Source organism: Biomphalaria glabrata, chromosome 15, assembly GCF_947242115.1.
Source record: "Biomphalaria glabrata chromosome 15, xgBioGlab47.1, whole genome shotgun sequence".
NCBI classification, from domain to species: Eukaryota; Metazoa; Mollusca; class Gastropoda; family Planorbidae; genus Biomphalaria; species Biomphalaria glabrata.
In genome coordinates, this window is record NC_074725.1 from 10,448,746 (window position 1) to 10,473,619 (window position 24,874).

At 40.2% G+C, this 24,874-nt stretch overlaps 2 protein-coding genes across 3 annotated transcripts; one reads left to right on the plus strand and one right to left on the minus strand.

The window, feature by feature from the left end:
• The first annotated feature begins 4,094 nt into the window (after positions 1-4,094).
• On the plus strand, positions 4,095-8,838 carry LOC106055647 (uncharacterized). 2 transcript variants are annotated; one of them, XM_013211999.2, is made up of 2 exons: positions 4,095-4,205; positions 4,842-8,838. In XM_013211999.2, the coding sequence occupies exon 2, from the start codon at positions 4,873-4,875 to the stop codon at positions 8,500-8,502; it is 3,630 nt and encodes a 1,209-aa protein (XP_013067453.2). In that variant the 5' UTR covers positions 4,095-4,205; positions 4,842-4,872; the 3' UTR covers positions 8,503-8,838. The 2 variants fall into 2 exon arrangements, with proteins under 2 accessions (XP_013067453.2, XP_013067452.2); XM_013211998.2 differs by having other exon boundaries at positions 4,100-4,492.
• A 7,529-nt stretch (positions 8,839-16,367) lies between these two features.
• On the minus strand, positions 16,368-24,455 carry LOC106055657 (uncharacterized). Its single transcript, XM_013212013.2, has 3 exons — positions 23,468-24,455; positions 17,585-17,777; positions 16,368-16,626 (listed from the first exon to the last, which is right to left on the minus strand). The coding sequence occupies exons 1-3, from the start codon at positions 23,654-23,656 to the stop codon at positions 16,565-16,567; spliced, it is 444 nt and encodes a 147-aa protein (XP_013067467.2). The 5' UTR covers positions 23,657-24,455; the 3' UTR covers positions 16,368-16,564.
• Between the last annotated feature and the right edge of the window lie 419 nt (positions 24,456-24,874).

Below are 24,874 nucleotides of genomic sequence, written 5' to 3' on the forward strand. Positions count from 1 at the left end.
TGTTACACCTGAGTGACTAAAGAGAGAGTGTAGTGATTTAAACAGCAAACTGAGATAAGGCGTTCAAAGCAAAAAGGAAGTGATATTGAACGCAGAGTTAAAAACAAACACATTCATGAGCAGGGGCGTAGCACTTTCCCACTGCCCCTAATTTACGTCTCGAGATATACCTGCGCTAAATGTGAAAAAATGTAGAATCTGGGTCACGGCGGGTCTGCGTAGCATCATGTTTATCATCGGTATGTTATCTGAGGGGCTTAAGCCGCTAACAAGGGGGCTCGAGTTTTTCTAGCTGTGAGTTAGGGTTTGTTGAGCACCTAAAGTCAGGCACGGAAACCTTCCCTCAAATATATACAGGTCCGATAGGGCAAGTCATAAGACTAAGAGGCAATCCCATGCTAGTAGGCCTACATGGAACTCATTGATTGGTGTATTTATCAAAACATTCGGAGTAAAAAAGTTTGTACATAGATCTATGTGTTACGTAATGACTACGCAGAAGTTAGAGGGAAAACAAACTACGCTGACTAGAACAAGGTGCTACAGTTCCTTCTACTTCCTTCAGTGAATCAATAAGCCACGAAAAGAAAATATATCCCGGTCTGCTGACGTCACTGTGTGTCAGCAGTTTAAAAACACCTTCTTCCAAGTGAACAAATTAGGTCAAAGGCCTATGACAATTTATTTTCCTATTGTCGTTATTGTTGTTATTATTATTGTTATTATTATTCATCAAAAGTCTTTGTTTATTGTTTATCAACTTCATTTTGTAAATGAGTGGGGTTAACTGAATGAAATATTACTATTTGTATTTTTTTTTTTTTTTGTATAGATCTGGCAATTTGTACCTATAATAAGGCTTGTCCACGAGTCCATTAATAAAAATAAGGCCTGTCTTTAAATCAAGATCAATGAGGAATGCAGTACTTCCCGTGGCTACGCAGCCCCAGCTGTGACCTATATATTTTGCCACAACTAGCGCAGGCATAAACATTGTCCGGCCGGTGGCGATTTGTATATTCTTTCCGTCGATTACGTCTGTCCTCGACTGTACAAATATTGCACATCATGGTAAAGGTTCAATGGAATGGTGTGCAGACATTTCCATAGTCAACGGTGCAAACAAAATTTAGACCCGGAATTTAATTTTACAATAAAAAAAACAACAGAATAATTATCAAAGTAAATAATTACTAAAATAATATATTTCAAATTTGAAAAAAAAATAGACAGACAAAATTATATTAAACCACATGTTAGTAATTAGATTGACAATGAATTATGATGATACATTTTCATAAACGTCTTAACAATGAATGTATCTAAATGTGGCCATATTAGGTTAGATAAGCATAGATTTAGATCTAGACTATTTGATATATCAGTTCACAGGAACAGACTTAACTTATTCCTTAAAACTCGCAGTGGACCAAACAGCAGCAGCAGTATGTAGCTGTATAAAGACTTTGTGAAGTCTTCTGTTTAGTCTAATGCATAACTTCTGTGAAGTGAAAAGGAAGAGAAAAAGTAACCTACCAAATCTGTTGGAGGCTTTTTCCTTCTAGAATTATGGTGACAGAGCACAGGAAATGGATGGCTGCTCTAGCTTTGGAAAGCCATTCGAAGCCTTTATAACCTTGTAGAAAAAAACAACACACATTTTTCAACCGTTGTCGTATTCAGGGCCGGACTTGCAAATGCCCGGTGGACCAGCAACCAAATGGGCCGCTGGATTGGCCACCGAATTAGCCGCTTTCAATAATAATCCGGGAAAAGATTTTATAATGATGTCTTTAAAAAGGGGCCCCACAGAGCGATACAGATCTTTTACAGACTTTACAGTCAGTGGAGAAGCAACCATGGCGTTGTAGCTCGGTGTACCAGGACACTGGACCATGATATGGAAAACAGTTTATTGTATTAAACTGTATTCTAAGGTCAGGGCCGATGTTGACACCCCGACCGCCTCTGGTTGTTTTTAATACACTAGCATTACACACCAGCTACGTCTGTTGATTTGTTTTTTATATTGTTTTGTATTTATCTTGTTGGTTATGGCCTTGCTTTTTTTTAACTTACTTTCCAATAAACGGGCCACAATTTAACATAATTTTTTAGCCCATGAATTATTGTATCTGTTACAATGAAATGAAACGGCCCGCGTTCTTTCTCTTTCCTTTTCTCTCTCTCTCTCTTTCTCTCTGTGGAACCCTCATTTTGTTTCTTTCCACTCTGCGTATCGTAATGTTCTCTAACATAGACATTTGACTTGATTTGGAATGACCCGCTTTCTAAAGACCCCCACCCTTTTTTCCCGACACACACACACACACCTATGGCCGTGAATTCTAATATTACTTTTTCTTATCCTCTCCCCCACCCTCCCTCCCACAAGAAAAGTTAGTCCTACGTCCAATCTCTGACGTTTCTTTGTCTTCTCAATTTCAAATGGAAATATTTTATATACTTTTTGTTGCTTTTCAATCGGAACCCCCAACCCCCTCCCCCACATACACACACAAGCCTGTTTTCACACTTTAGCCAATTTTTTACTACAATAACACCCAACTTTTTTAACATCCTCCAAAGGATCGACCCATCACCCACACTTTTCAGCTTTTAATTCTAGATATAGCACCTTTGATTTGAGAAATTTTTTTTCATTCCTTGATCTTTCTCACGAAAAAGAAATAGACTTTAAATTATCTTTTTGATGCTATTAGGCAAAGTTGTTTTTCATGTAGACTTTTTTAAGAAAAAAAAATACGAAAAAAAAACACAAATGGTCATGAAGTAAAATTTTCAATTTACTTATCTTATCTTATACTTTAGAGACGTTACTTCAAAAAAAAAAAAAAAAGAGGAACTTCTTATGCTTTGACAGAGACTGGACTGAGTCCGAAGATTAAGGAGGAATACAGTACGTCCTATCGAGCAGTAGAAGAGATTTGTGAATTCTCCAGAAAAATGTGGGGCTATGAGCAAAAGAAAGAGGGAGGTGGGGAGAAAAGGATGGATGTGAAATCTGTTTCAATCCTAGAGTGAGCTTTAGCATAAATTAATGCAACAATGTTTCTCTTACTCTCTTAGAGTCCGTTGTTTGATTAGTGGTTGTACCCTCCTCTTAACTACCGAGTAAGCAGTCCTATTTTTGACCTACAATCTTTCTGCCGTCTACACCTTTACCTCAGCATTAGACTTCCTTTCACTCTCTAATGTGTGTCTACAGTAGTAAAGTTCCCCTTTAAGACCTTGGGGTCTATAGGGCAGATGATGTTTTGTCATCTGTTTCTTTTGCCAACGGTTAACGAGCAGGGTGTCATGTAGCCAACACAACATCCAACCGCCTTAACTTTCCCCAACTAAAGTTAGGTACCCATTAGAGTTGGGTAGACTCAGGGGCGCCCTAAAAATCCCAAAGTTCAGAATCCTAGTCTTCACTGAGATTCAAACCCATGACTGCAGGTTCGGAAGCCAAGCGCCTAACCACTCAGTCCCCGCACCCGCTACACTAGTTGTGGCAAAATATGGGTTTGGGTTGTCATGTGACATGCTGCAATCATCCTTAATCTTTAGAATCGAAGATATTGCTATTAGTCATTCATTAAATGTTCATTTAAAAAATCTAAATCGACCACCAGCGTACAGTGGCAAAATATGGAGGTCACAACTGTGGCTGCGTTGTCAAGGGAAATACTGCATTTCTCATTGATCTTCGGACTCGAAGACAATCCTTATTATTAGTAATGTTCATTTATCTTATCTTATATAATACAGACGTTACTTCAAAAAAGAAGATGATTACGTCCTACGCGTCATGCATTTAGTCATGCATATTAACCAATGACTTAAATTCTGCCAAGTCACTGGTTTTCCTGGCTAGCTCAGGCAACCCATTCCATGCTCTAATAGCACTAGGGAAGAAGGAGCATCGAGAAGATTTTCTCTGTCGACTAATACTTAATATCCAGTCTAGATAGAGAAGCAATGTTGTTTTTTTTTAATTTTATTAAATTAATTGTTTTCAAAGACGCGAAAGAAACAAAATACTACTTAAACTTTTAAAAACGGAAATGACGTATTTTAACTTCCGACACTATTGGCGTCCATATTAACAGAAAATGACTTAAACGCTGAGATTTCGCTCACAATTTTATCGTTAGTTTAGTGTGAATCGCACCGCTTAATCCGTTCTGTATATCCGTGTGAGTTAAACTGATAGTAATCTAGATTTTTTTTTGTCCGAAGATTACTATTAGGATTGCAGTATTTAGATTTTTATATTGATGATAATTTATCGATCTATTAGGCTTCATGATAAATGATTTTTTAAATGATATAGATCTACTACAGATCTAGTAGATCTTCATTTTATATCAAGTTCTAGATCCAAATATTTCATAAATCTAAAGCTCTAGGGGCTGGACTGGCTATGTGGGCATTTGGGCAAATCTTCCGTGTGCTGGCACTGGATGGAACACTTTGAATAATAGTAAGTCCGTTAATGATTTTATAATATTCCTTTCATGTTGATGGTCAAGGGCGGACTGGATGTCATAATCGGGCTGGCATTACAGTTCAATCCAGTCCACATTTACATAAGCTACTATCTATCTATCTATCTATCTATCTATCTATCTATCTATCTATCTATCTATCTATCTATCTATCTATCTATCTATCTATCTATCTATCTATCTATCTATCTATACCTCCCTCCCTCCATCCATCTATCCATCTATCTATCTATCTATCTATCTATCTATCTATCTAATCAGAATATATCTTTTGATAATGCAATTTCTGCCCCCCCCCCCTTTTCCCCCTTTTATTTATTGCAGATGTTACTGGAATAAAGAAAGCGTACTGACAATGATCAAACAGTTCTCTGTTGTTCTTCAAGGAAAACAAATCCACACTCCTGCACTGCACGATGACCAAAGAGTGCCCACTCGAGATAACATTTCCAGTCAGGATCTGGCAACGCCAGACTGCATTGTCTCATCACTTTCACTCTTACCGATGTCTTCGTCTGACACGGCTACTCCAAAAAACACTTTTTTCGGCCAGACAATGGATCAGAGGCGAACACCCACTGTCGATGCGTTCAGGTTCGCATACTTACAGAAACCACTAGCGCCTTCCCCGTTGGTCAACACGCCCTTGTCTGGAAAAAAGCTGCCGATTCTAATCAAAGCCAAGAATAGAAATGAATTTGATGAGCCCACTGCAGCTGAAAGTCCAAACGAGAATAGCAATGTCAAGGACAGCGACCTCGTTCTGGATCCGCCCACTTCATCGCAAACCGTTACAAATAAATGGAACCATAATGAGGCTCGTAAAGTAGATTTACGGAAGCTGGAAGCAATGAACACACTTAAACAACCTAGAGACTTGCCGCTTCCATTGATTTCATGCTTAAGCCTGCCACTCATCAAAAAGAAAGATGAAAACATTGTCCCCCTGACCACCAAGCTTGGCGTTGGCAATAATTCCTCTGACTATCTAAGTGAGGAAAGGGAAACTAAAGCCAATTTTTCCCGACAAAGTCTTCTCGAAAACAAATGCTTAGAAATCAGTCAAATGCCAATCAATCAACTCAACATTTCCGGCGCCAAACTGAGGACGCCTGTCTGTCGGCGGCGAAAATTTGAGACGCCGAAGTTCAGCAGAGTCAGATATTGGAGAGGGGTGTCATCCTTCGGAGCACACGTGACCTATTGCTCTCACGCGCCATACAGGGCCCGCAAGAAAGGTGTTCCCCCAAAACTTACGGTGTGCAAACAGTATGTCATTTGCTGTGACAAAAAGTTACAACCAAACAAATGTCCTAAAGTCGACATGCTATTCAACTTAGCACAAGAGGAAACCACTGAAGAAGAAGACAATGACACCAGGACAGATCTTTCCCAAGGGATACTCACCTCTCAAAGTACGAAAACGCCTAGTGCGATTCCGGTGACAGAGAAAAAACTGTGCACTCCGAAGGGAAACGAAAGCATGGAGAGCTTGTCTTCTCAAAACTGCGCCGAGAAGGTAAAACTTTCTTTGCAAGATGTGCAAGTGTCTCCAGCGAAATCCTTGGAGATGTTTACAAGCAGATCGAGGCTCAAGAATCAATTATCTCTTCATGATGATTTCCCGTTTCACTGCTTCCTGCTGTTTCAGTTTGAGGATCGCAAGAAGGCAATGAAGCGCCTGATGCGGCTGCCACAGCGTTATCAGCAGTCCCTCTTCAAAATAAAGACCAAAAGACAAGGGGGTGTCAGCACCTTCAAACGCGACAAGAAGCTTAATTATAAGCCGAGTGTAGAGCAAAGCCATTTACAAAAAAATAACTTGAAAAGAAAAGCGAGCCAAGAAAAAATACGAATTGTAAAGGAGACCGGGTCCAATTCAACAGATACGCCCCTGGGAAGCACACATGGGAGTGGGACACAACTACTATACAGCTCCACGTTACCTCCTAAGGATTCTAAGGCTCAAACCTATAAGGACGGGGTATGGGAAGTTTGTGATGAAAGGCCTTTGTCCAGAGAGGGATCAGATAGCTTGCAGAAGTGTAGGCCTTTGTCCAGAGAGGGATCTGACAGCTTGCAGAAGTGTACTAAGAATATCGGAAAACAAAGTGTCTCTAACGAAAAGTCGTCAAAATACGAAATAGGACAAATCAGTAGTTTAAGCGCTACATCTATATTATCTGAGACAAAAAAAACTGTAGATGACCACACTGACCACCAGCTTATTAACACTTCAAATATAGATGACAGTAAAGTGCTGGCTACACATTTGCAGGAAGGAAGGCACCAAGAAACGGTTGAATTTAGTGAACATTTACCGAACAATACATCTTTACCGAACAATACATCTTCACCGAACAATACATCTTTACCGAGATGTAGCATTATTAACAAAGAACATCCTGAGTGTGGCTCGGAGGTGATTGACTCGAACGAAATTAACTCAACAAAGACATTAATGACTGAAAGGTTAGGGTCGGACTCTGTGACGGAGTCATTGGAAACATGTTCATCAGCACTGTGTACCCATTCGCTAGAGACGCCTATAGCATCTGAAGACAAATTCCTTCAAAATGTTACAATACGACGTACGCCTAGTAATAAAGTTTCCAACAAAAGAAACTTCTTTAAGAAAGGTCCCATGCCAAGAATCCTGCCTTCAAGGACTTTAAAACCTCGTATGAAAACAAGAACTTTGCAAGGAAAAGCGAAGTCAGCTACACACTTTGACCTGACAGAAGGAAACAACGGTATACAAAATATTCAAAATAGTGAACGGATTGAACTACAGAACCCCAATCTTACGGGAAATAATAGCAGCTCCTTAGATGATTCCAATCAAAATGATTCAGGCATCCGTAGAGATCAAATCAAAGTGCACACAAGCTCTGTGCCAATAAATCACCAGTCTGATAGTGCCTCAACAAAAGATGTTCATGGACAATGTCTACGAGAATCAGATGACCTATTTCTCTCTAGATATACGCCCAGTACTTCGAGTAAAGTAGACGCTGGAGATTGGTCAACTAATAATGATAGACTTATAACACGCGAAAGTCAACCGTTAATTTCAACCAATCCCCAAAAGTCTACGAGTAAAGAACTTTATACCTCATCGCCCTTTTCCAGGAGCCCGGAGAGTCAACCAATGATAAATAAAGAAGAATTTCCCAAAGGCAGAAGAAATAGATCTCCAACATTATGCTCCTCTCAGCCACCTCAATGTCGCCAAACTGAGAGACCTGCTATCAAAATTCGACCTCCAGGTAGTTATTGCAGCGACAGATCTTCGCTGACAGGAGACCCTCTAGAGTCGACTTGCTCAAAAATACTTTTACCAATAAGTGCCTGCTCAGACAATAGCCCTTCTCCAAACGTATCCTGCTGCTATGAGAGTCCTGATTCAGGGATCTCCTCCGAAAACAAACATTTCATCCCCCAAGCAGGTAGTAGGGTATCTCTACTACCAGCTTTTTTGCTTGATGCCACACATTCAGCGGATTCCCACGGAAGAATCAAAACTCTAGATTGCCAAATGTCAAACCTTAACGTTCAAAGCAGTCACCTGCAAACCAATAGTACAAAGTGTACTCCAAAAGAGCGTAATTCAGGGGCAATAAATCGAAATTCGTTTTCAGTGGTGAACAGTTTTATTATAGCAACGGAAACGTTGTATCGATCTAAAAACAGCGCGGAATCGAATACCCATAAACCTCGTCTTCGCCTAAAATCTCATCCATTTAGTGCTTCCTCAAAAGAATCTGTTCTCGATACCACGAAGATAGACTTTTCCAAAAGAATGGAAAGCTCTTTGTTGAAGTTTCCCGTAGGTCCACCATCGTCCAGGGCTCATTGCAAGGTAGACACCCTCCAGACCAACCAACACGTGACTTATTGTAATGGACCCGCTTTAAACTCGCTACCATCAATCATTTTGGACTCCTGGACGAAGGCTGCTGGGGACTATAAGAGAAAGTTCTAGACCCAGTAAGTCACCAAGAACAGCCGGACCAAGGCTTGAGAAGAATGTAATAAACTTATATCGATATTAAAGACACTTGCATCTCAGAAGTGTCAGCTTCTAAATGAAAACAATCTAACAACATGCAGCTGCCCAATAAAAAAATACTTGACACACAATCTTAACTCAAAAGAATATTTGATCCATATTATCCTATCTTACCAGTACGTTAATTGCTTATCTAATAACATCTGAACTATTGATACAGTTTATACAAACCATAAGATATGTGACAAATATGAAAATAACTTTTTAGCGTATTACTAACTTTCAAATAAACAATGAAAGATAACTTTGGCTACATTCCTTACTTTTTTTTTTGTATTCCTGGCCATACATCTAATTAGGAAAATAGATACCGATGCACAATAACAGACGATTATAGGGATTGCACAGTTGTATAATAAAAGAAATTAGAGAAGTATAATCTGCATTATCATCATCTTTATCATCCATCCCTTCACTTTCATCGTATAAGGCTGGGCAGTTCACGTAACAAACGCTCTCTACTCCTTCCGGTCAGCAGTTGTTCTTAGAAGAATATCAAAAGAAAGGCCGGCCCATTCTGTCTCGTGGTCCAGCCAGATTTTCTTCGGACGACCCTTTCTTCATGTGCCCCACAGCTGTACATTGTCTTCATGTGCCCCTCAACTGTACATTGTTTTCATGCGCCCCTCAACTGTACATTGTCTTCATGTGCCCTTCAACTGTACATTGTCTTCATGTGCCCCTCAACTGTACATTGTCTTCACTCGCCCCTCAACTGTACATTGTCTTCATGTGCCCCTCAACTGTACATTGTCTTCACTCGCCCCTCAACTGTACATTGTCTTCATGTGCCCCTCAACTGTACATTGTCTTCATGTGCCCCTCAACTGTACATTGTCTTCATGCGCCCCTCAACTGTACATTGTCTTCACTCGCCCCTCAACTGTACATTGTCTTCACTCGCCCCTCAACTGTACATTGTCTTCACTCGCCCCTCAACTGTACATTGTCTTCACTCGCCCCTCAACTGTACATTGTCTTCACTCGCCCCTCAACTGTACATTGTCTTCACTCGCCCCTCAACTGTACATTGTCTTCATGTGCCCCTCAACTGTACATTGTCTTCACTCGCCCCTTAACTGTACATTGTCTTCATGCGCCCCTCAACTGTACATTGTCTTCATGTGCCCCTCAACTGTACATTGTCTTCATGTGCCCCTCAACTGTACATTGTCTTCACTCGCCCCTCAACTGTACATTGTCTTCACTGGCCCCTCAACTGTACATTGTCTTCACTCGCCCCTCAACTGTACATTGTCTTCTTGCGCCCCTCAACTGTACATTGTCTTCACTCGCCCCTCAACTGTACATTGTCTTCACTCGGCCCTCAACTGTACATTGTCTTCACTCGCCCCTCAACTGTACATTGTCTTCACTCGCCCCTCAACTGTACATTGTCTTCACTCGCCCCTCAACTGTACATTGTCTTCACTCGCCCCTCAACTGTACATTGTCTTCTTGCGCCCCTCAACTGTACATTGTCTTCACTCGGCCCTCAACTGTACATTGTCTTCACTCGCCCCTCAACTGTACATTGTCTTCTTGCGCCCCTCAACTGTACATTGTCTTCACTCGCCCCTCAACTGTACATTGTCTTCACTCGCCCCTCAACTGTACATTGTCTTCTTGCGCCCCTCAACTGTACATTGTCTTCACTCGCCCCTCAACTGTACATTGTCTTCATGTGCCCCTCAACTCTACATTGTCTTCACTCGCCCCTCAACTGTACATTGTCTTCTTGCGCCCCTCAACTGTACATTGTCTTCATGTGCCCCTCAACTCTACATTGTCTTCACTCGCCCCTCAACTGTACATTGTCTTCATGCGCCCCTCAACTGTACATTGTAGGACTTTTGAAATGGGAGTTATGTCTTACAATACGACCGAACATTCTTTTTTTTTTCTTCACAGTATTGAAGAGCTCCTGCATTTTCCCAGTGGAAGTTTTCTAGATCAGTTTTCTGGATCAGAATACTTAAAATTACCATACGCAGATCTATGTTAAAGTAATGTTTGGTTGAATAGTCCTTCTGGTCACGTGACAAATTAAAACAACATTTTTGACGTAACCAATTATTAAAATTGTCCAATGTAAGATGCTGGGGAAATAATTTAAAAATCTATTGCAGGGACATTCTGGTATTTAAACCATCTCCTCGTATTGTTCAAAATGGCAGATTCAGATAAACGTTGCCAAAACGACCTGGAGCCTGTTCAGCCTGGGAATCGACATTCTTGGGGCCCCATTCGAGCTCCAACTCGGTGGGCTGCGACTCCAACGTGAAAACACGCCAAAATATCTAGGAGTCACGCTAGATAGGAAGCTCTCAATGCACTTGCACATCCAGGATGTTGAACGAAAGGCCTCGGAGAAGTTGGGGTTACTCAGAAAGCTAGCCAGTACCAAGTGGGGCGCCCGAGCTGACACGCTCCGCACACTGTATACAGGGGCTGTCAGGTCCCAAATTGAGTACAGCCTGCCCGTGCAGGTGTACGCAAGCAAGACGGCCCTCGAATCACTCGACCGTGTACAGGCCCAGGCTCTCCGATTCATTTGCGGCACCTATAGAACGAGCCCAACTTCCGCTGCAGAAATTATGTCCAATGTGGCTCCTCTCAGCCTGAGGAGAGAGCGCGCCGTGCTAACTGCCCTGGAACGCTACAAAAGGGGCGAACCAGGGCTCCCGACCCACACTTTAGTCAGTCATTGGAGAGAAAAACATAGGATCAAACGGACCTCATTTATGCACTGCGCTACAAATTTGAGTGCACAAGCTGGCCTCTCCACTGACCGGGTCCCAATTAGACGGATAAGCACGTGCCCGCCCTGGAGGAGACAGCCCATCCCTCCCATAAATTTCACTATACATGGGTTGGAGGGGGCCACAAAAAGACACACACACCTGGACCTACTTCGAAAAATGGCATTGGAAACACTAAAGACCTACCCGGCCGATGCCATATATTGTTATACAGACGGGTCGGTCATGAAGGACCCCGTAATAGCTGGGTATGGGGCCTATATCTACTACCCAGACCTGGACCATGAAAAGCTGTCAGGCACATGCGGCCTCGCCGCATGTAGCTTTGATGCTGAATTAACGGCGATTACGAATACCCTAAAACACGTGCTCCAAAAATTGCGTGAAAAGATAACCGTTGCGACTACCGTTGTAATGGTTACCGATTCCCAGTCCTGCCTCCAAGCCATGGCTGGCTTCGGGGGAAAGTCCAAATTGGTGGAAGAGGCATTAGGCGCCGCAAATAACATCCGCCTGCTTATTGGAGCTGTCATCGTTATGCAGTGGGTGCCCTCGCACTGCGGCGTGAGGGGCAATGCCATGGCTGATGCTCTAGCACGAGAAGGAGCGCTGGCCGTGCCCACTTTCGAATCGCCAAGTACGTTCCAACAGGCTACAACAGTAATACGAGAGTGGGTACATGAAAAGTGGTTGAAATCCTGGGATGACTCCAACACTGCCAGGGGAGTCTGGCAGCACATGCGCCGCCCAAATCGAGAGGACCCATGGTGGAGGCTAAAAAGGTCGGAACAAACAACAATAGCGCAGTGGCGTACGGGACACTGCCCCATAGGTGCGTACTTCGCCCGGTTCCGGCCAAATTTTGATGCCCGTTGCCGACACTGTGGGGAATCAGAAGAGACGGTGGCGCACGTCTTGCAAGAGTGTCCGCAGCTTCGCGAGCTGCGGGAGGACGTATCTAGTGGTTTACTAAATCTGTATGGAAGCTACGAGGCACTACGCCAAACAGCAGAGTTCCTTACCAGGGCACTACGGGAGACCTAGGTCTCCCTGCCTTGTCACCAATTGGAGTTCATCTCAGGTATTTAAATAAAATAATTTCTTGGTTATGTCCCTTATATTATAAAGATTGTATGGCACCTACTTTTAAAAGATACTACAGCTCAGCAGAGGAAAGCTGATATATATCTTTTATATAGCGCTACATTCATGCTTATAGCATGCTCAGAGCGCTATGATCCAATCTCATTTGTGGACCAGTTGTGGGGGGGGGGGGGGTATCTGGGAGAAGGTTTCCGTGTTGCCTTTAGGCGCTCAGTAAACACAACTAGAGTCGGATATCGAACCTCGAGCGCCCTTCATAGATAGCCAAGCCAAGCTAAGCTCAAGCGTACTTAGCCTTTTGACCACGTATCCCACTAAAAAAAAAAAGAAAAAAAAATAATGTCAAAGTTTTCGTCTCTTACAAACATTGTTTTGTCTCTCCCTTTTCTTGTCCGTATCAAAGAAACTAAAACGTCGACTCGGCTGTGTGAGACTGGGTGGCATGTGTTGGCCCTCTGGGGGTACCTGGAGAAGGGAATCGAGTTCAAATACCATGTCAAACAGAAATGTCTAATGTATACATGACTCAAACCGAGTTGCTGAGCACCCAAGGGCAGCACGAAAATTTCCGGACAGATAACTCCTCCCTGGATATGTAGATTTTACCAGAGTGCACACTTGTAGCCAGTTAATAGATTTTTAACACACATAATAAACTTGATATTTTTAATGAAATTCATTCCATCACCCATCATTCTTTAAGCGCCATTGGAACAGTTGGTAGTCAAAGTAAAAGTAAAGTTCCCCTTTCAGACCTGGCGATCTATTAGGCAGATGATGGTCATCTCTTTTTGTCGCCCACGGTCAACGAGGGTGTCATGTGGCCATCACTACGTTCAACCGCTTTTACTTTTCCCGATTTAATTCCTCTTTGCATTTTTTTTCCTGAAAACTCCAGCCATTCCAGCCAACTCCATTCGTGTTTTAATTGGCGGGTCTTCGCCTGCAGTGTTTGCACGAGGCTGTGCACGAGATCTTTTTTCAACGCTGCTGAAGTTCAGAAACACAGAACTGGGACAAGTGTCTCAAAACCTTTTGGATTTCTTCGCTGTTCTCGTCTTTGTTGGTCTTGCTGCTATTACTCACTGTCCTGGATGTTGCGTCCTGGAGATGAAAAAAAATGGTTACACTTTTCCTCTGGACTATTTTCCTGAGGTCTTATGAGCTCCACCTCAAGCACGGCTTGTCTTGTACATCGACCACCTCAAGCACGGCTTGTCTTGTACATCCACCACCTCAAGCACGGCTTGTCTTGTACATCCACCACCTCAAGCACGGCTTGTCTTGTACATCGACCAACTTGTCGACATTTACCTTTTTTTGCCGAAGACAGCCCTTTTTCTTTGAAACAAAATTTAAAGTAATTATTCTTTCTATTCTCTTTGATCGTATGTATCTAATAATATAGCATGGGAGTTTAGTTTTAGTTAGATGTTTAGTTCAAATATTAGTGTATGCTCATGGTGTAGTCTCTTACTCTGTGACGCATATTTATTTAATTAGTAAGATGACACTATTAATGATCTTTATGATCTTTGTAAGCTCTTTGAGGTTATGCATAATAAGAATTGTATATAGAATGTGTATATATGTACAAATATGTCGGATTGAATAGATCACTTTGTAGAGCAATCTATGATCCCGGACATTTAAATAAACTTATGACAAATATTTTTGTCATTTCAGTCTTGTGATTCTAACAGACTTCAAGGATTTCTGGGCGTCAACACTTATCCAGGAGAACAAATTATCGCCAGATCAGACAAAATGGTAAGGGCTTTTTACATGCCTTGTTGATTTTGAAAGACTCGCCCCTTTGCTTACATTGGTCAGCTGGAATCTAGGTCATCCATGTTTACTATGAGTTACTACTGACAACCAGATATGGACTCAATGATAACACTACATCCTTGGGTAGTTAACACACTAGTCTGAAGTTTGAAAAGAACAGTAAATAAATTGTGTTGGACAGTTACGACTGATAGTCATACAAATGAGCAAAACATCCACTGCAGAGATCGAAGAAGTCAGCACTAATTTGCAAATTTCCACACTGGACAACTCCACAAAAGTGCAGGTCACGAGCTTCAATAGCAATTTGTGGATGGCTGGGGAATGCTTGGAACATTGACTCTTTTTCACGTTTATTAGAATTCCCTTTTTAGAAAGCTTACGTCTGAGATAGCAGCTGACTTTATTTTATGTGTGTCATAGAGAGAACTGTCTTAATAACCGTTATTCATCAACTTTTGTCCTTGCTGATGTTTTCATTACATTGTTTCGTTTGTCTTCTGGGTTTTATAGAACAAAGTTAATGTCATTCAAATTTAACTTTATCTTTATCTATTCCTTCGTCTGTAAAACCGTTGGGGCACCACCAGAGGCGTAGTGAGGAGGGGGCAAGGGGACACCACACGCAGAGAGGCGCAACAAAAAACTATTGTAGATATTTTATTTGGGTAATACATTCTAAGGTTATTTGTATTATATTATTATTAAATACATTTTATTTATAAGCCAATATTTCTCTGCGACATGGAAAATTGGGGAGGGGAATGCCAATAACGTTTCTTGCCCCGAGCCCACGTTTGGCAAACTACGCCTCTGGGCACCACACATGACCTGTCAACCGTCTTTCTCCACTTTATTATGATGTCTTCCAATCTTTACTCTGTCTACCCCTTTTTCTTTTTTCCTGGTACTGTTCACTGAAGGAAAGTCTTTGCAAGCACTAAGAACCTTGCGATATTGTCATGAAGCTTCAGTTTGCACTTTCTGACAGTGGTCAGCAGGTCATCGTTGGGCCCCATCGCCGTTACGGTCCTGTTTCTAATATCCTCGTTTGTGTGATGCGGTCTACAATCAATGTTACTGATTTTTTTAAACAAAATGACCAAAAAACGTAAACACATCCTAAAAGGACATTATATAAACACATCGCTACCATATATATCCGAGATTCCTAATCAGGAACTTGCAATTTCAAAAAGAGCCGAACCGCTTGTATTGTTTTTATAAGTATTTCAGTCTGCCTTTATCCAACGTAACATCCAACCCAAAGTTGTCAACTAATGGTTGTTCAGAAGATTTACTTTGATAACATTTAATAAGTGCATGAGACATTGCTGTTCGTTCTGTAAGTTAGATACTTTGCTCATATGCTTAAACAAACAGTAATAAAACAAGTATTTCGTGCAAGGAATACAAGATGTATCAATGACAAGGTGAATTGAATGATAAAATTGTTTAAACTGCCGATACTCTAAAATTATGAAGCCCAACATGCGGTCCGCGGGCAAAACACGGCAAAAGACGCTTTGCTATCCGAAAAATCGGAGCAGAGTGGCGAGATGAGCATATTTTTAAAAATATAATTTGATAATAATAATAAATACACGATGGATGCTTCGTCAAATTATCTCAGAATTCAATACATTTAAACTTTTAAAATATTAAAACATTTTTTTTCTTTTAATGGCCCCTATGGACCTCTATTGGTCATGGGCCTGGGTGCATTGAGCCCCTTCGTGTCATAGTTGCTACGCCAATTGGCGGTTATGGCAAACTACCGAATCGCTCACATTTTAAGACATTTGAAGCCATTTTCGACGCCTGATGTGACCCCAAAAAAAAGTACTTGCTAGCAGTGATCTAAACAATGTGAGAATGCAATTAAGGCGTCATTGTCACTATTACAACAAGAGTGAAAGATGTGGTGGAACTTGGAAGAGTCTATTTAAAAAACTAAGGGACTAAACATCACCTTACAGTGGGTTTTCTATGCGGCCCACGACATTAGTGTCATACATTTATTTGGCCCGCTTGCAGACTATGGTTGGGCATCACTGCTCTAAAACAAGGTAGAAATGAATAAACCAAGGAAAAATATTTTAAAATAACATTTATTTTGTAAATAATTCATTGAAGGTATAGTGTGATATAACCGTTATATACTAAGGCCAGTGGAACTGTTTCACTTCGATTGGTAGGCCTACTGACTAGAAAGATCAGGGCTCAGTGCCGGCGAAAATACTTAGTACTCGTCCAATACAAAAAAACACAGACAGGAACAAGAACGCAGCAGACGTCTGGAACAATAATATTTGGTCTTATATAAGAACAGAACTGTTTAGATTTCCAAAGTCAGGGGGCACAACTTTATCTGGTGGATCTATAAATATAAAAGAAAGAAAAAGAAATGATATAACATAAAAAGTTCAAATTCGTTTCATTTTTTACATGAATTGTAAATACAATTGTATTGGTGGAGTTTACGATAGACTAACAATGTGAAGGACGCTAAATTGAACTTCATTGTTGCCAACGAAATCAACACAAAAATAAAACTAAAATTTAAACGATTTCTGAAAGCATATTTTGTCGATTGATTTTAAGTCCTAGGTTAAAAAAACAGAACATTTTATCTTGTTATTAAATGAGACTTCCATCTTTAATGAAAGTCCAATGCCTTCTCCACATTGAATTTACTTGTTCTCTAAGCGGAAGCTCTTTGACATAAATTTGGCTCTGCGCTGATAAAAAATGGACAAAAATTATCTTATACTTTGAAAAAACAAAACCCAGCTTATAAACACGTCTTTTATTTTGAGTTTATTCAAGATAAAAACTACGTACAGACATTCCATATGCATTTGAAGGCGGTATATCCATTCATATACAGTCTAACATCATCAACCAAAGATATGGGACACGTACCCCCAAGACAGGTACAAAATATCCAGGCACTTTCAGCAGCTCAGTTTAGAAGCTACAAAATGAGGACACTCTGTTTATCTTTCTGCCATGGATGAAAGGAGAGCACACAGGACTACATTTGTTTGATATAAAACAAGAGGCAGGTTAATCATGCCTGGTACGATCCGTTAGAGAATAAGGACAAGTGAAGCTGAAAATCTAAGGCCGGGTTTACCAATAGGTAACGCAAGCTAGGGCTTAGAGCACACACACAAAATAATATCTGGAATTATAAAAGGCCTAAAAAAAAAAAAAGAGCTGCATATCTTAAACAGCTTAGACCCTTTTGAAGTCTAAATACAGCACTGTTAAAAATTTCAGGGCGAAGCTGATAGCGCCAACTACATAATAGAAACAGGGGTCAAAGTTCATACCTGCCAGTGAAGCTGAAAATCCAATGGCGATCATGCCAGCCACGTAAGACAAAGCCAGCAGAGCGAGAAGGATTATCAACCAGGTGGCCAGCAAAGTTTTCTTTCCTCGCGCCCAACGTTCTGGCTGAGTGGACTCTGTGGATCTGGAGCGCGTGTCGTAGTTTTCAGGGAGATAGCCTTGGTAGGCAGCATTCTGTCAAATAAAAGGCCTATATATTATACTAGCTTCAACCTCCGTATTTTTATACCGGAATCACTCTTACCCACCCCCCTTTTTTTTTTCCTTTTCCACTTTCAATAAAACGGTCCGAAACCCCCCCCCCCCCCCCCCACGACCATATTTTTTTTTAAATTGCATCCTGCGCATCGTTCTGTGGTACCATATAATATTTTGGCGGGGACACTAACCCTCTTTTTTTCCCCAATGATATGGCTTGCATTTCGACAATTTTTAACATATTTTTGACTAATGAATCTTTGATCTGGAACGGCCAGATTTATAACAACACATTATAACCCGCACCCCCCTACCCCACACAAAAAAAGTCCTACATGCAACAACGATTTTAAAAGGACTATCGCGTTCTTGAAAATAGTTTCAAGGCTTTATTGATTCAAGAATTTAATAAATTAATGTTCAGGAAAATTGTGTGCACCGTCTTGCAAGTCTAAACTTAAATGCTTATCATTGGAATATTATAAAGTATACTAGGTCTCTACATTCGCTTAACCAGGATTCTGTATCGGGGGAGCGGGGCGGTGTAAGAATGTTTTTTTTTAATCGAACATTCATTAGTTTTGAAGAGAAAAACACTCGCTCTATAAGTTGCATAAAGGAGGTAAAGAGGTCTTTGTAAACAAGGAGAGCCTATTTTTAATGCTTTTCTTATTGTAATTGATACGATTCAAGATGGAGGAAATAAAAACATAACAAGGCGCATTTAAACAAGTTTACAAGGACAGTTTGTGTGGAAACGCAAACTCAAAATCGGCCCCCAAAGTGGTCCACCCAGGCAGGTAAAAAGAAAAAATAGAGAAAGAAGGTTGATAGATCTTGTGTGGTGCCCCAACTTTTCAGCAGACCAAGGAATAGATAAAAGTGAAGGTGAAGTTAGATGTGAACCTGGCCTAACTGATGTCATATAATGATTATCTAATTGATCTAATTGTTTTGTAAAGTGTCAATCTCTTATTCGAAGCCTCAGGGAAAAAAACATTTCCGTAAAAAAAAGATAACAAAGCGAGTTTATGTTATCTAACAAACTCAGAGGCGGCCTCCGTCGGATCCCTATCGCATCTGCCAATTCGTAAGGAGTATTCAGGACGTGAATTTATTTTGATTGTCAAATGTAATAATGTTTCAAAGATTCATTCGCGTTGTAAAAAAAAAATTTGTTTTAAATGTTTCGAATGTTATTTATAAGTTAAAGATAACTAACTTCCTTGTCCAAACCTTCCGCTGGACAACGAGGGATGGCAGCGAGCAGGGTATGGACCCTGGACCGTCGAGATAATCAGTCCAGCGCGCAAACCGCTCGACGAGGCAGACATCCATCTGATGTTGGTCAATTTGCGCCCAAATCGGACAGGTTGTAATATCAAAGTCCCTTCAAGTAAAAACTTCCTTCTGCGTATCTATTAACTTACCCTCTATAGCAAAACTGAAGAACATTTTTTGTGAAGTTTAAATGGACCTCATTCACCAGTCGTAAACAACATTGAGCCACGTGCTTCCCTATCTCTTTTATACAACTTAGGACCTAATTCGAATCAACAATGGTTGTCATTGTTTTATTAATGGTTATCACGTGGCTGTTCGTTTTGAGGAATGAAGTCCATTTTATTAATGACTCTTCTTTTTCTAAGTTTTAAAATGTATACATATAAACTACTACGAGAATCTTTACTAGAATCTTACTGCGAGAATCTTAATTACTATAATCTTACGAAGAGAATTTTAATTACTATAATCTTACGAAGAGAATTTTAATTACTATAATCTTAAGACGAGAATATTAATTACTATAATCTTACTACGAGAATATTAACTACTATAATCTTACTACGAGATAAAATGAGAGCCGTTCTACGAAAAACCTTAATAGGATAATCAAACAACAAGAATCTTATCAAATGACAATCCTAAGATTCTTAACTACGAGAATTTAATTATAAGAAACTTACTATAAGAATCTTACTTCGAGAATCTCATGTCAAGAGTCTTACTGCGAGAATCTTATGTCAAGAGTCTTACTGCGAGAATCTTATGTCAAGAGTCTTACTGCGAGAATCTTATGTCAAGAGTCTTACTGCGAGAATCTCATGTCAAGAGTCTTACTGCGAGAATCTTATGTCAAGAGTCTTACTGCGAGAATCTCATGTCAAGAGTCTTACTGCGAGAATCTTATGTCAAGAGTCTTACTGCGAGAATCTTATGTCAAGAGTCTTACTGCGAGAATCTTATGTCAAGAGTCTTACTGCGAGAATCTCATGTCAAGAGTCTTACTGCGAGAATCTTATGTCAATAGTCTTACTGCGAGAATCTTATGTCAAGAGTCTTACTGCGAGAATCTTATGTCAAGAGTCTTACTGCGAGAATCTTATGTCAAGAGTCTTACTGCGAGAATCTTATGTCAAGAGTCTTACTGCGAGAATCTTATGTCAAGAGTCTTACTTCGAGAATCTTATGTCAAGAGTCTTACTGCGAGAGTCTTATGTCAAGGGTCTTACTGCGAGAATCTTATGTCAAGAGTCTTATTGCGAGAATCTTATGTCAAGAGTCTTACTGCGAGAATCTTATGTCAAGAGTCTTACTGCGAGAATCTTATGTCAAGAGTCTTACTTCGAGAATCTTATGTCAAGAGTCTTACTGCGAGAATCTTATGTCAAGAGTCTTACTTCGAGAATCTTATGTCAAGAGTCTTACTGCGAGAATCTTATGTCAAGAGTCTTACTGCGAGAATCTTATGTCAAGAGTCTTACTTCGAGAATCTTATGTCAAGAGTCTTACTTCGAGAATCTTATGTCTAGAGTCTTACTTCGAGAATCTTATGTCAAGAGTCTTACTTCGAGAATCTTATGTCAAGAGTCTTACTGCGAGAATCTTATGTCAAGAGTCTTACTTCGAGAATCTTATGTCAAGAGTCTTACTGCGAGAATCTTATGTCAAGAGTCTTACTGCGAGAATCTTATGTCAAGGGTCTTACTGCGAGAATCTTATGTCAAGGGTCTTACTGCGAGAATCTTATGTCAAGAGTCTTACTGCGAGAATCTTATGTCAAGAGTCTTACTGCGAGAATCTCATGTCAAGAGTCTTACTGCGAGAATCTTATGTCAAGAGTCTTACTGCGAGAATCTTATGTCAAGAGTCTTACTGCGAGAATCTTATGTCAAGAGTCTTACTGCGAGAATCTCATGTCAAGAGTCTTACTGCGAGAATCTCATGTCAAGAGTCTTACTGCGAGAATCTTATGTCAATAGTCTTACTGCGAGAATCTTATGTCAAGAGTCTTACTGCGAGAATCTTATGTCAAGAGTCTTACTGCGAGAATCTTATGTCAAGAGTCTTACTGCGAGAATCTTATGTCAAGAGTCTTACTGCGAGAATCTTATGTCAAGAGTCTTACTTCGAGAATCTTATGTCAAGAGTCTTACTGCGAGAATCTTATGTCAAGGGTCTTACTGCGAGAATCTTATGTCAAGAGTCTTATTGCGAGAATCTTATGTCAAGAGTCTTACTGCGAGAATCTTATGTCAAGAGTCTTACTGCGAGAATCTTATGTCAAGAGTCTTACTTCGAGAATCTTATGTCAAGAGTCTTACTGCGAGAATCTTATGTCAAGAGTCTTACTTCGAGAATCTTATGTCAAGAGTCTTACTTCGAGAATCTTATGTCAAGAGTCTTACTGCGAGAATCTTATGTCAAGAGTCTTACTTCGAGAATCTTATGTCAAGAGTCTTACTGCGAGAATCTTATGTCAAGAGTCTTACTGCGAGAATCTTATGTCAAGGGTCTTACTGCGAGAATCTTATGTCAAGGGTCTTACTGCGAGAATCTTATGTCAAGGGTCTTACTGCGAGAATCTTATGTCAAGAGTCTTACTGCGAGAATCTTATGTCAAGGGTCTTACTGCGAGAATCTTATGTCAAGAGTCTTACTGCGAGAATCTTATGTCAAGAGTCTTACTGCGAGAATCTCATGTCAAGAGTCTTACTGCGAGAATCTTATGTCAAGAGTCTTACTGCGATAATCTTATGTCAATAGTCTTACTGCGAGAATCTTATGTCAAGAGTCTTACTGCGAGAATCTTATGTCAAGAGTCTTACTGCGAGAATCTTATGCCAAGAGTCTTACTTCGAGAATCTTATGTCAAGAGTCTTACTGCGAGAATCTTATGTCAAGAGTCTTACTGCGAGAATCTTATGTCAAGAGTCTTACTGCGAGAATCTTATGTCAAGAGTCTTACTGCGAGAATCTTATGTCAAGGGTCTTACTGCGAGAATCTTATGTCAAGAGTCTTACTGCGAGAATCTTATGTCAAGAGTCTTACTGCGAGAATCTTATGTCAAGAGTCTTACTGCGAGAATCTTATGTCAAGAGTCTTACTGCGAGAATCTTATGTCAAGGGTCTTACTGCGAGAATCTTATGTCAAGAGTCTTACTGCGAGAATCTTATGTCAAGAGTCTTACTGCGAGAATCTTATGTCAAGAGTCTTACTGCGAGAATCTTATGTCAAGAGTCTTACTTCGAGAATCTTATGTCAAGAGTCTTACTTCGAGAATCTTATGTCTAGAGTCTTACTTCGAGAATCTTATGTCAAGAGTCTTACTTCGAGAATCTTATGTCAAGAGTCTTACTGCGAGAATCTTATGTCAAGAGTCTTACTGCGAGAATCTTATGTCAAGAGTCTTACTGCGAGAATCTCATGTCAAGAGTCTTACTGCGAGAATCTCATGTCAAGAGTCTTACTGCGAGAATCTTATGTCAAGAGTCTTACTGCGAGAATCTTATGTCAAGAGTCTTACTGCGAGAATCTTATGTCAAGAGTCTTACTGCGAGAATCTTATGTCAAGAGTCTTACTGCGAGAATCTTATGTCAAGAGTCTTACTGCGAGAATCTTATGTCAAGAGTCTTACTGCGAGAATCTTATGTCAAGAGTCTTACTGCGAGAATCTTATGTCAAGAGTCTTACTGCGAGAATCTTATGTCAAGAGTCTTACTGCGAGAATCTTATAACAAAAATCTTAATACGAGAATCATACGACGAGAATTTTAATTGAAAATCTTACCAATAGTAGTTTACAAAGAGAATCTTACTTTAAGAATCTTTCTTATAGATTTTTTTTAAAGAATCGTTCTAAGAGAATCTTAGTACAAAGTTTGCTACAAGAATCTTTCTAAGAAAATTTTACTGCGAGAATCTTAGTTCTAGAATCTCACTATTAACATCTTACTTTTGACGTATATAATGGCAGTACTAGATTTAATTTTATAATTATGAAAAATTGTAAATAGAATTAGGCGGGTCAACTTCGACCGGGGCACGAACCACAGACCTTTAGATTTAACAATGACTTGTCTGCATGGGGGACGTGACAGTTGACATCTGGTTAGTAAACTTTGGGGTTGCTAGCACTACCAATCCAAAAAAAAAAATCTGGATGGTCGAGTGGTCTATTCTTCAAGAGACATAGTGGTGTTAGGAGGAATCGACCTATAGGTCGAATTCTTGGTCTTAAATTGGGGATTCGAACGTGTACCTTCGTGGTTCGAAAGCCAAGCCGTTAACCACTTAGCGGCACTTAGCCACACGTCCGCGTAACAGAACAACACCAAAACTACAAGCTCACAAACAATTCTTTGGCCTTAGTGTATACGTACCATTACGATATTTAACCCCTTTGTATCTCTCTTCTCCTCAAAGGATCGAACCCACTGTGGCATGTCCTCTGAGTAAGTGAAGCCATCAACAGGAAACTCGGCCATGTTGGCATTATTCAGTTCAATGGTTGGCTCACTGCGGCGAGTCACTCTATCCCCAGCCACTTCTAGTCTGGGAAGATTGACCATTGTCTAGGAGTGGAGCTAAGATCTGTTATTACACAAACTATTTAGATCCTTTAACTGGGGACTTGCTTTTCTTTTCCTCTTAACTGATGTATAACATATTTATTATGTAAACCCATATATTGCGTTCTTCGGGAAATCAATCAATCAAGATCAGGTTTACATTCCGAGTTGATTAAATAACAATTCTTATAACATTCTGTAGGTCTCGACAGATACAAAACACAAGATTTGAATTCTGTATTTTTCTTAATCACAATCCATTGTAGTTCATTCGGATGTCCATGAAAAAGTTTCACATGTGAGAAGCAGTATAGTTATAGAAGTCCGATGTGATGTAGTGTGAAAAACTCACTAATCATGTAGCTTGAGTTGGAAGATGGTGTAGCGAGCGAACTTCCGTCTCAAGTTAGAGACTTTATGTAACTCTTCATAACCGATACCGTATCCTAGCAACGTATGTCACAAAACAATTGTTCTTATAGTAAAACTCCTTCATGAAGTCTCAAGGACCTGCTTCGTACAATGAAAACATCTTTGTATCTCATAGTACGTACACAGCTGCTAGGAACAAGAAACAGCTCAATGTAATCCGTTCTCCTCGCTAAATGATGAGTCTTTGCGATGGTACATATCCTTTGTTTAACCCCTAACAATTCGTGCACATAAAACTTCAATTCACAACTTAGCCGATGTCTTCGAAACGAACTAATGTAACAATCAAAAAAGTTTTCAATTGTTGATAAAGATCTCAGGATTCACGATTAGAGTTGTCGTTCCATACTACGTACATAACATAATGTATTCATAGTGTACAATGATTTAACGTTAAATCGCCATTCCTATCAGGCCCTTCTGTATTTTTTTTGGGGGGGGGGGGAGAGGGGGCAGAGTTGGCAGAAAAAAAAGTTATTATTGAAACACATTAAACCGCATTTAGCTCTCAGACAATAAACACTCCCTCCATAATGTGAAGCAATAAACTCTCCCTCCATAATTTGGTAGTTAGAGGGTTAATTTCAAATATAGGGATTTACTTTTAATAACAGTGAATATAAACAGCGATCGGGTTGATCTTGACGTGTGATGAAGTTCCACTTCATCATTGAATTGAATTCTTAATACATCCGTGTTTCAGCCAGTTGATCTTGATAGAGCAATGTGTGCAATCTGTCCCGTGATCTCGATCGGATTGTTTTAAATGAAAGCGTGTGGAAAAGG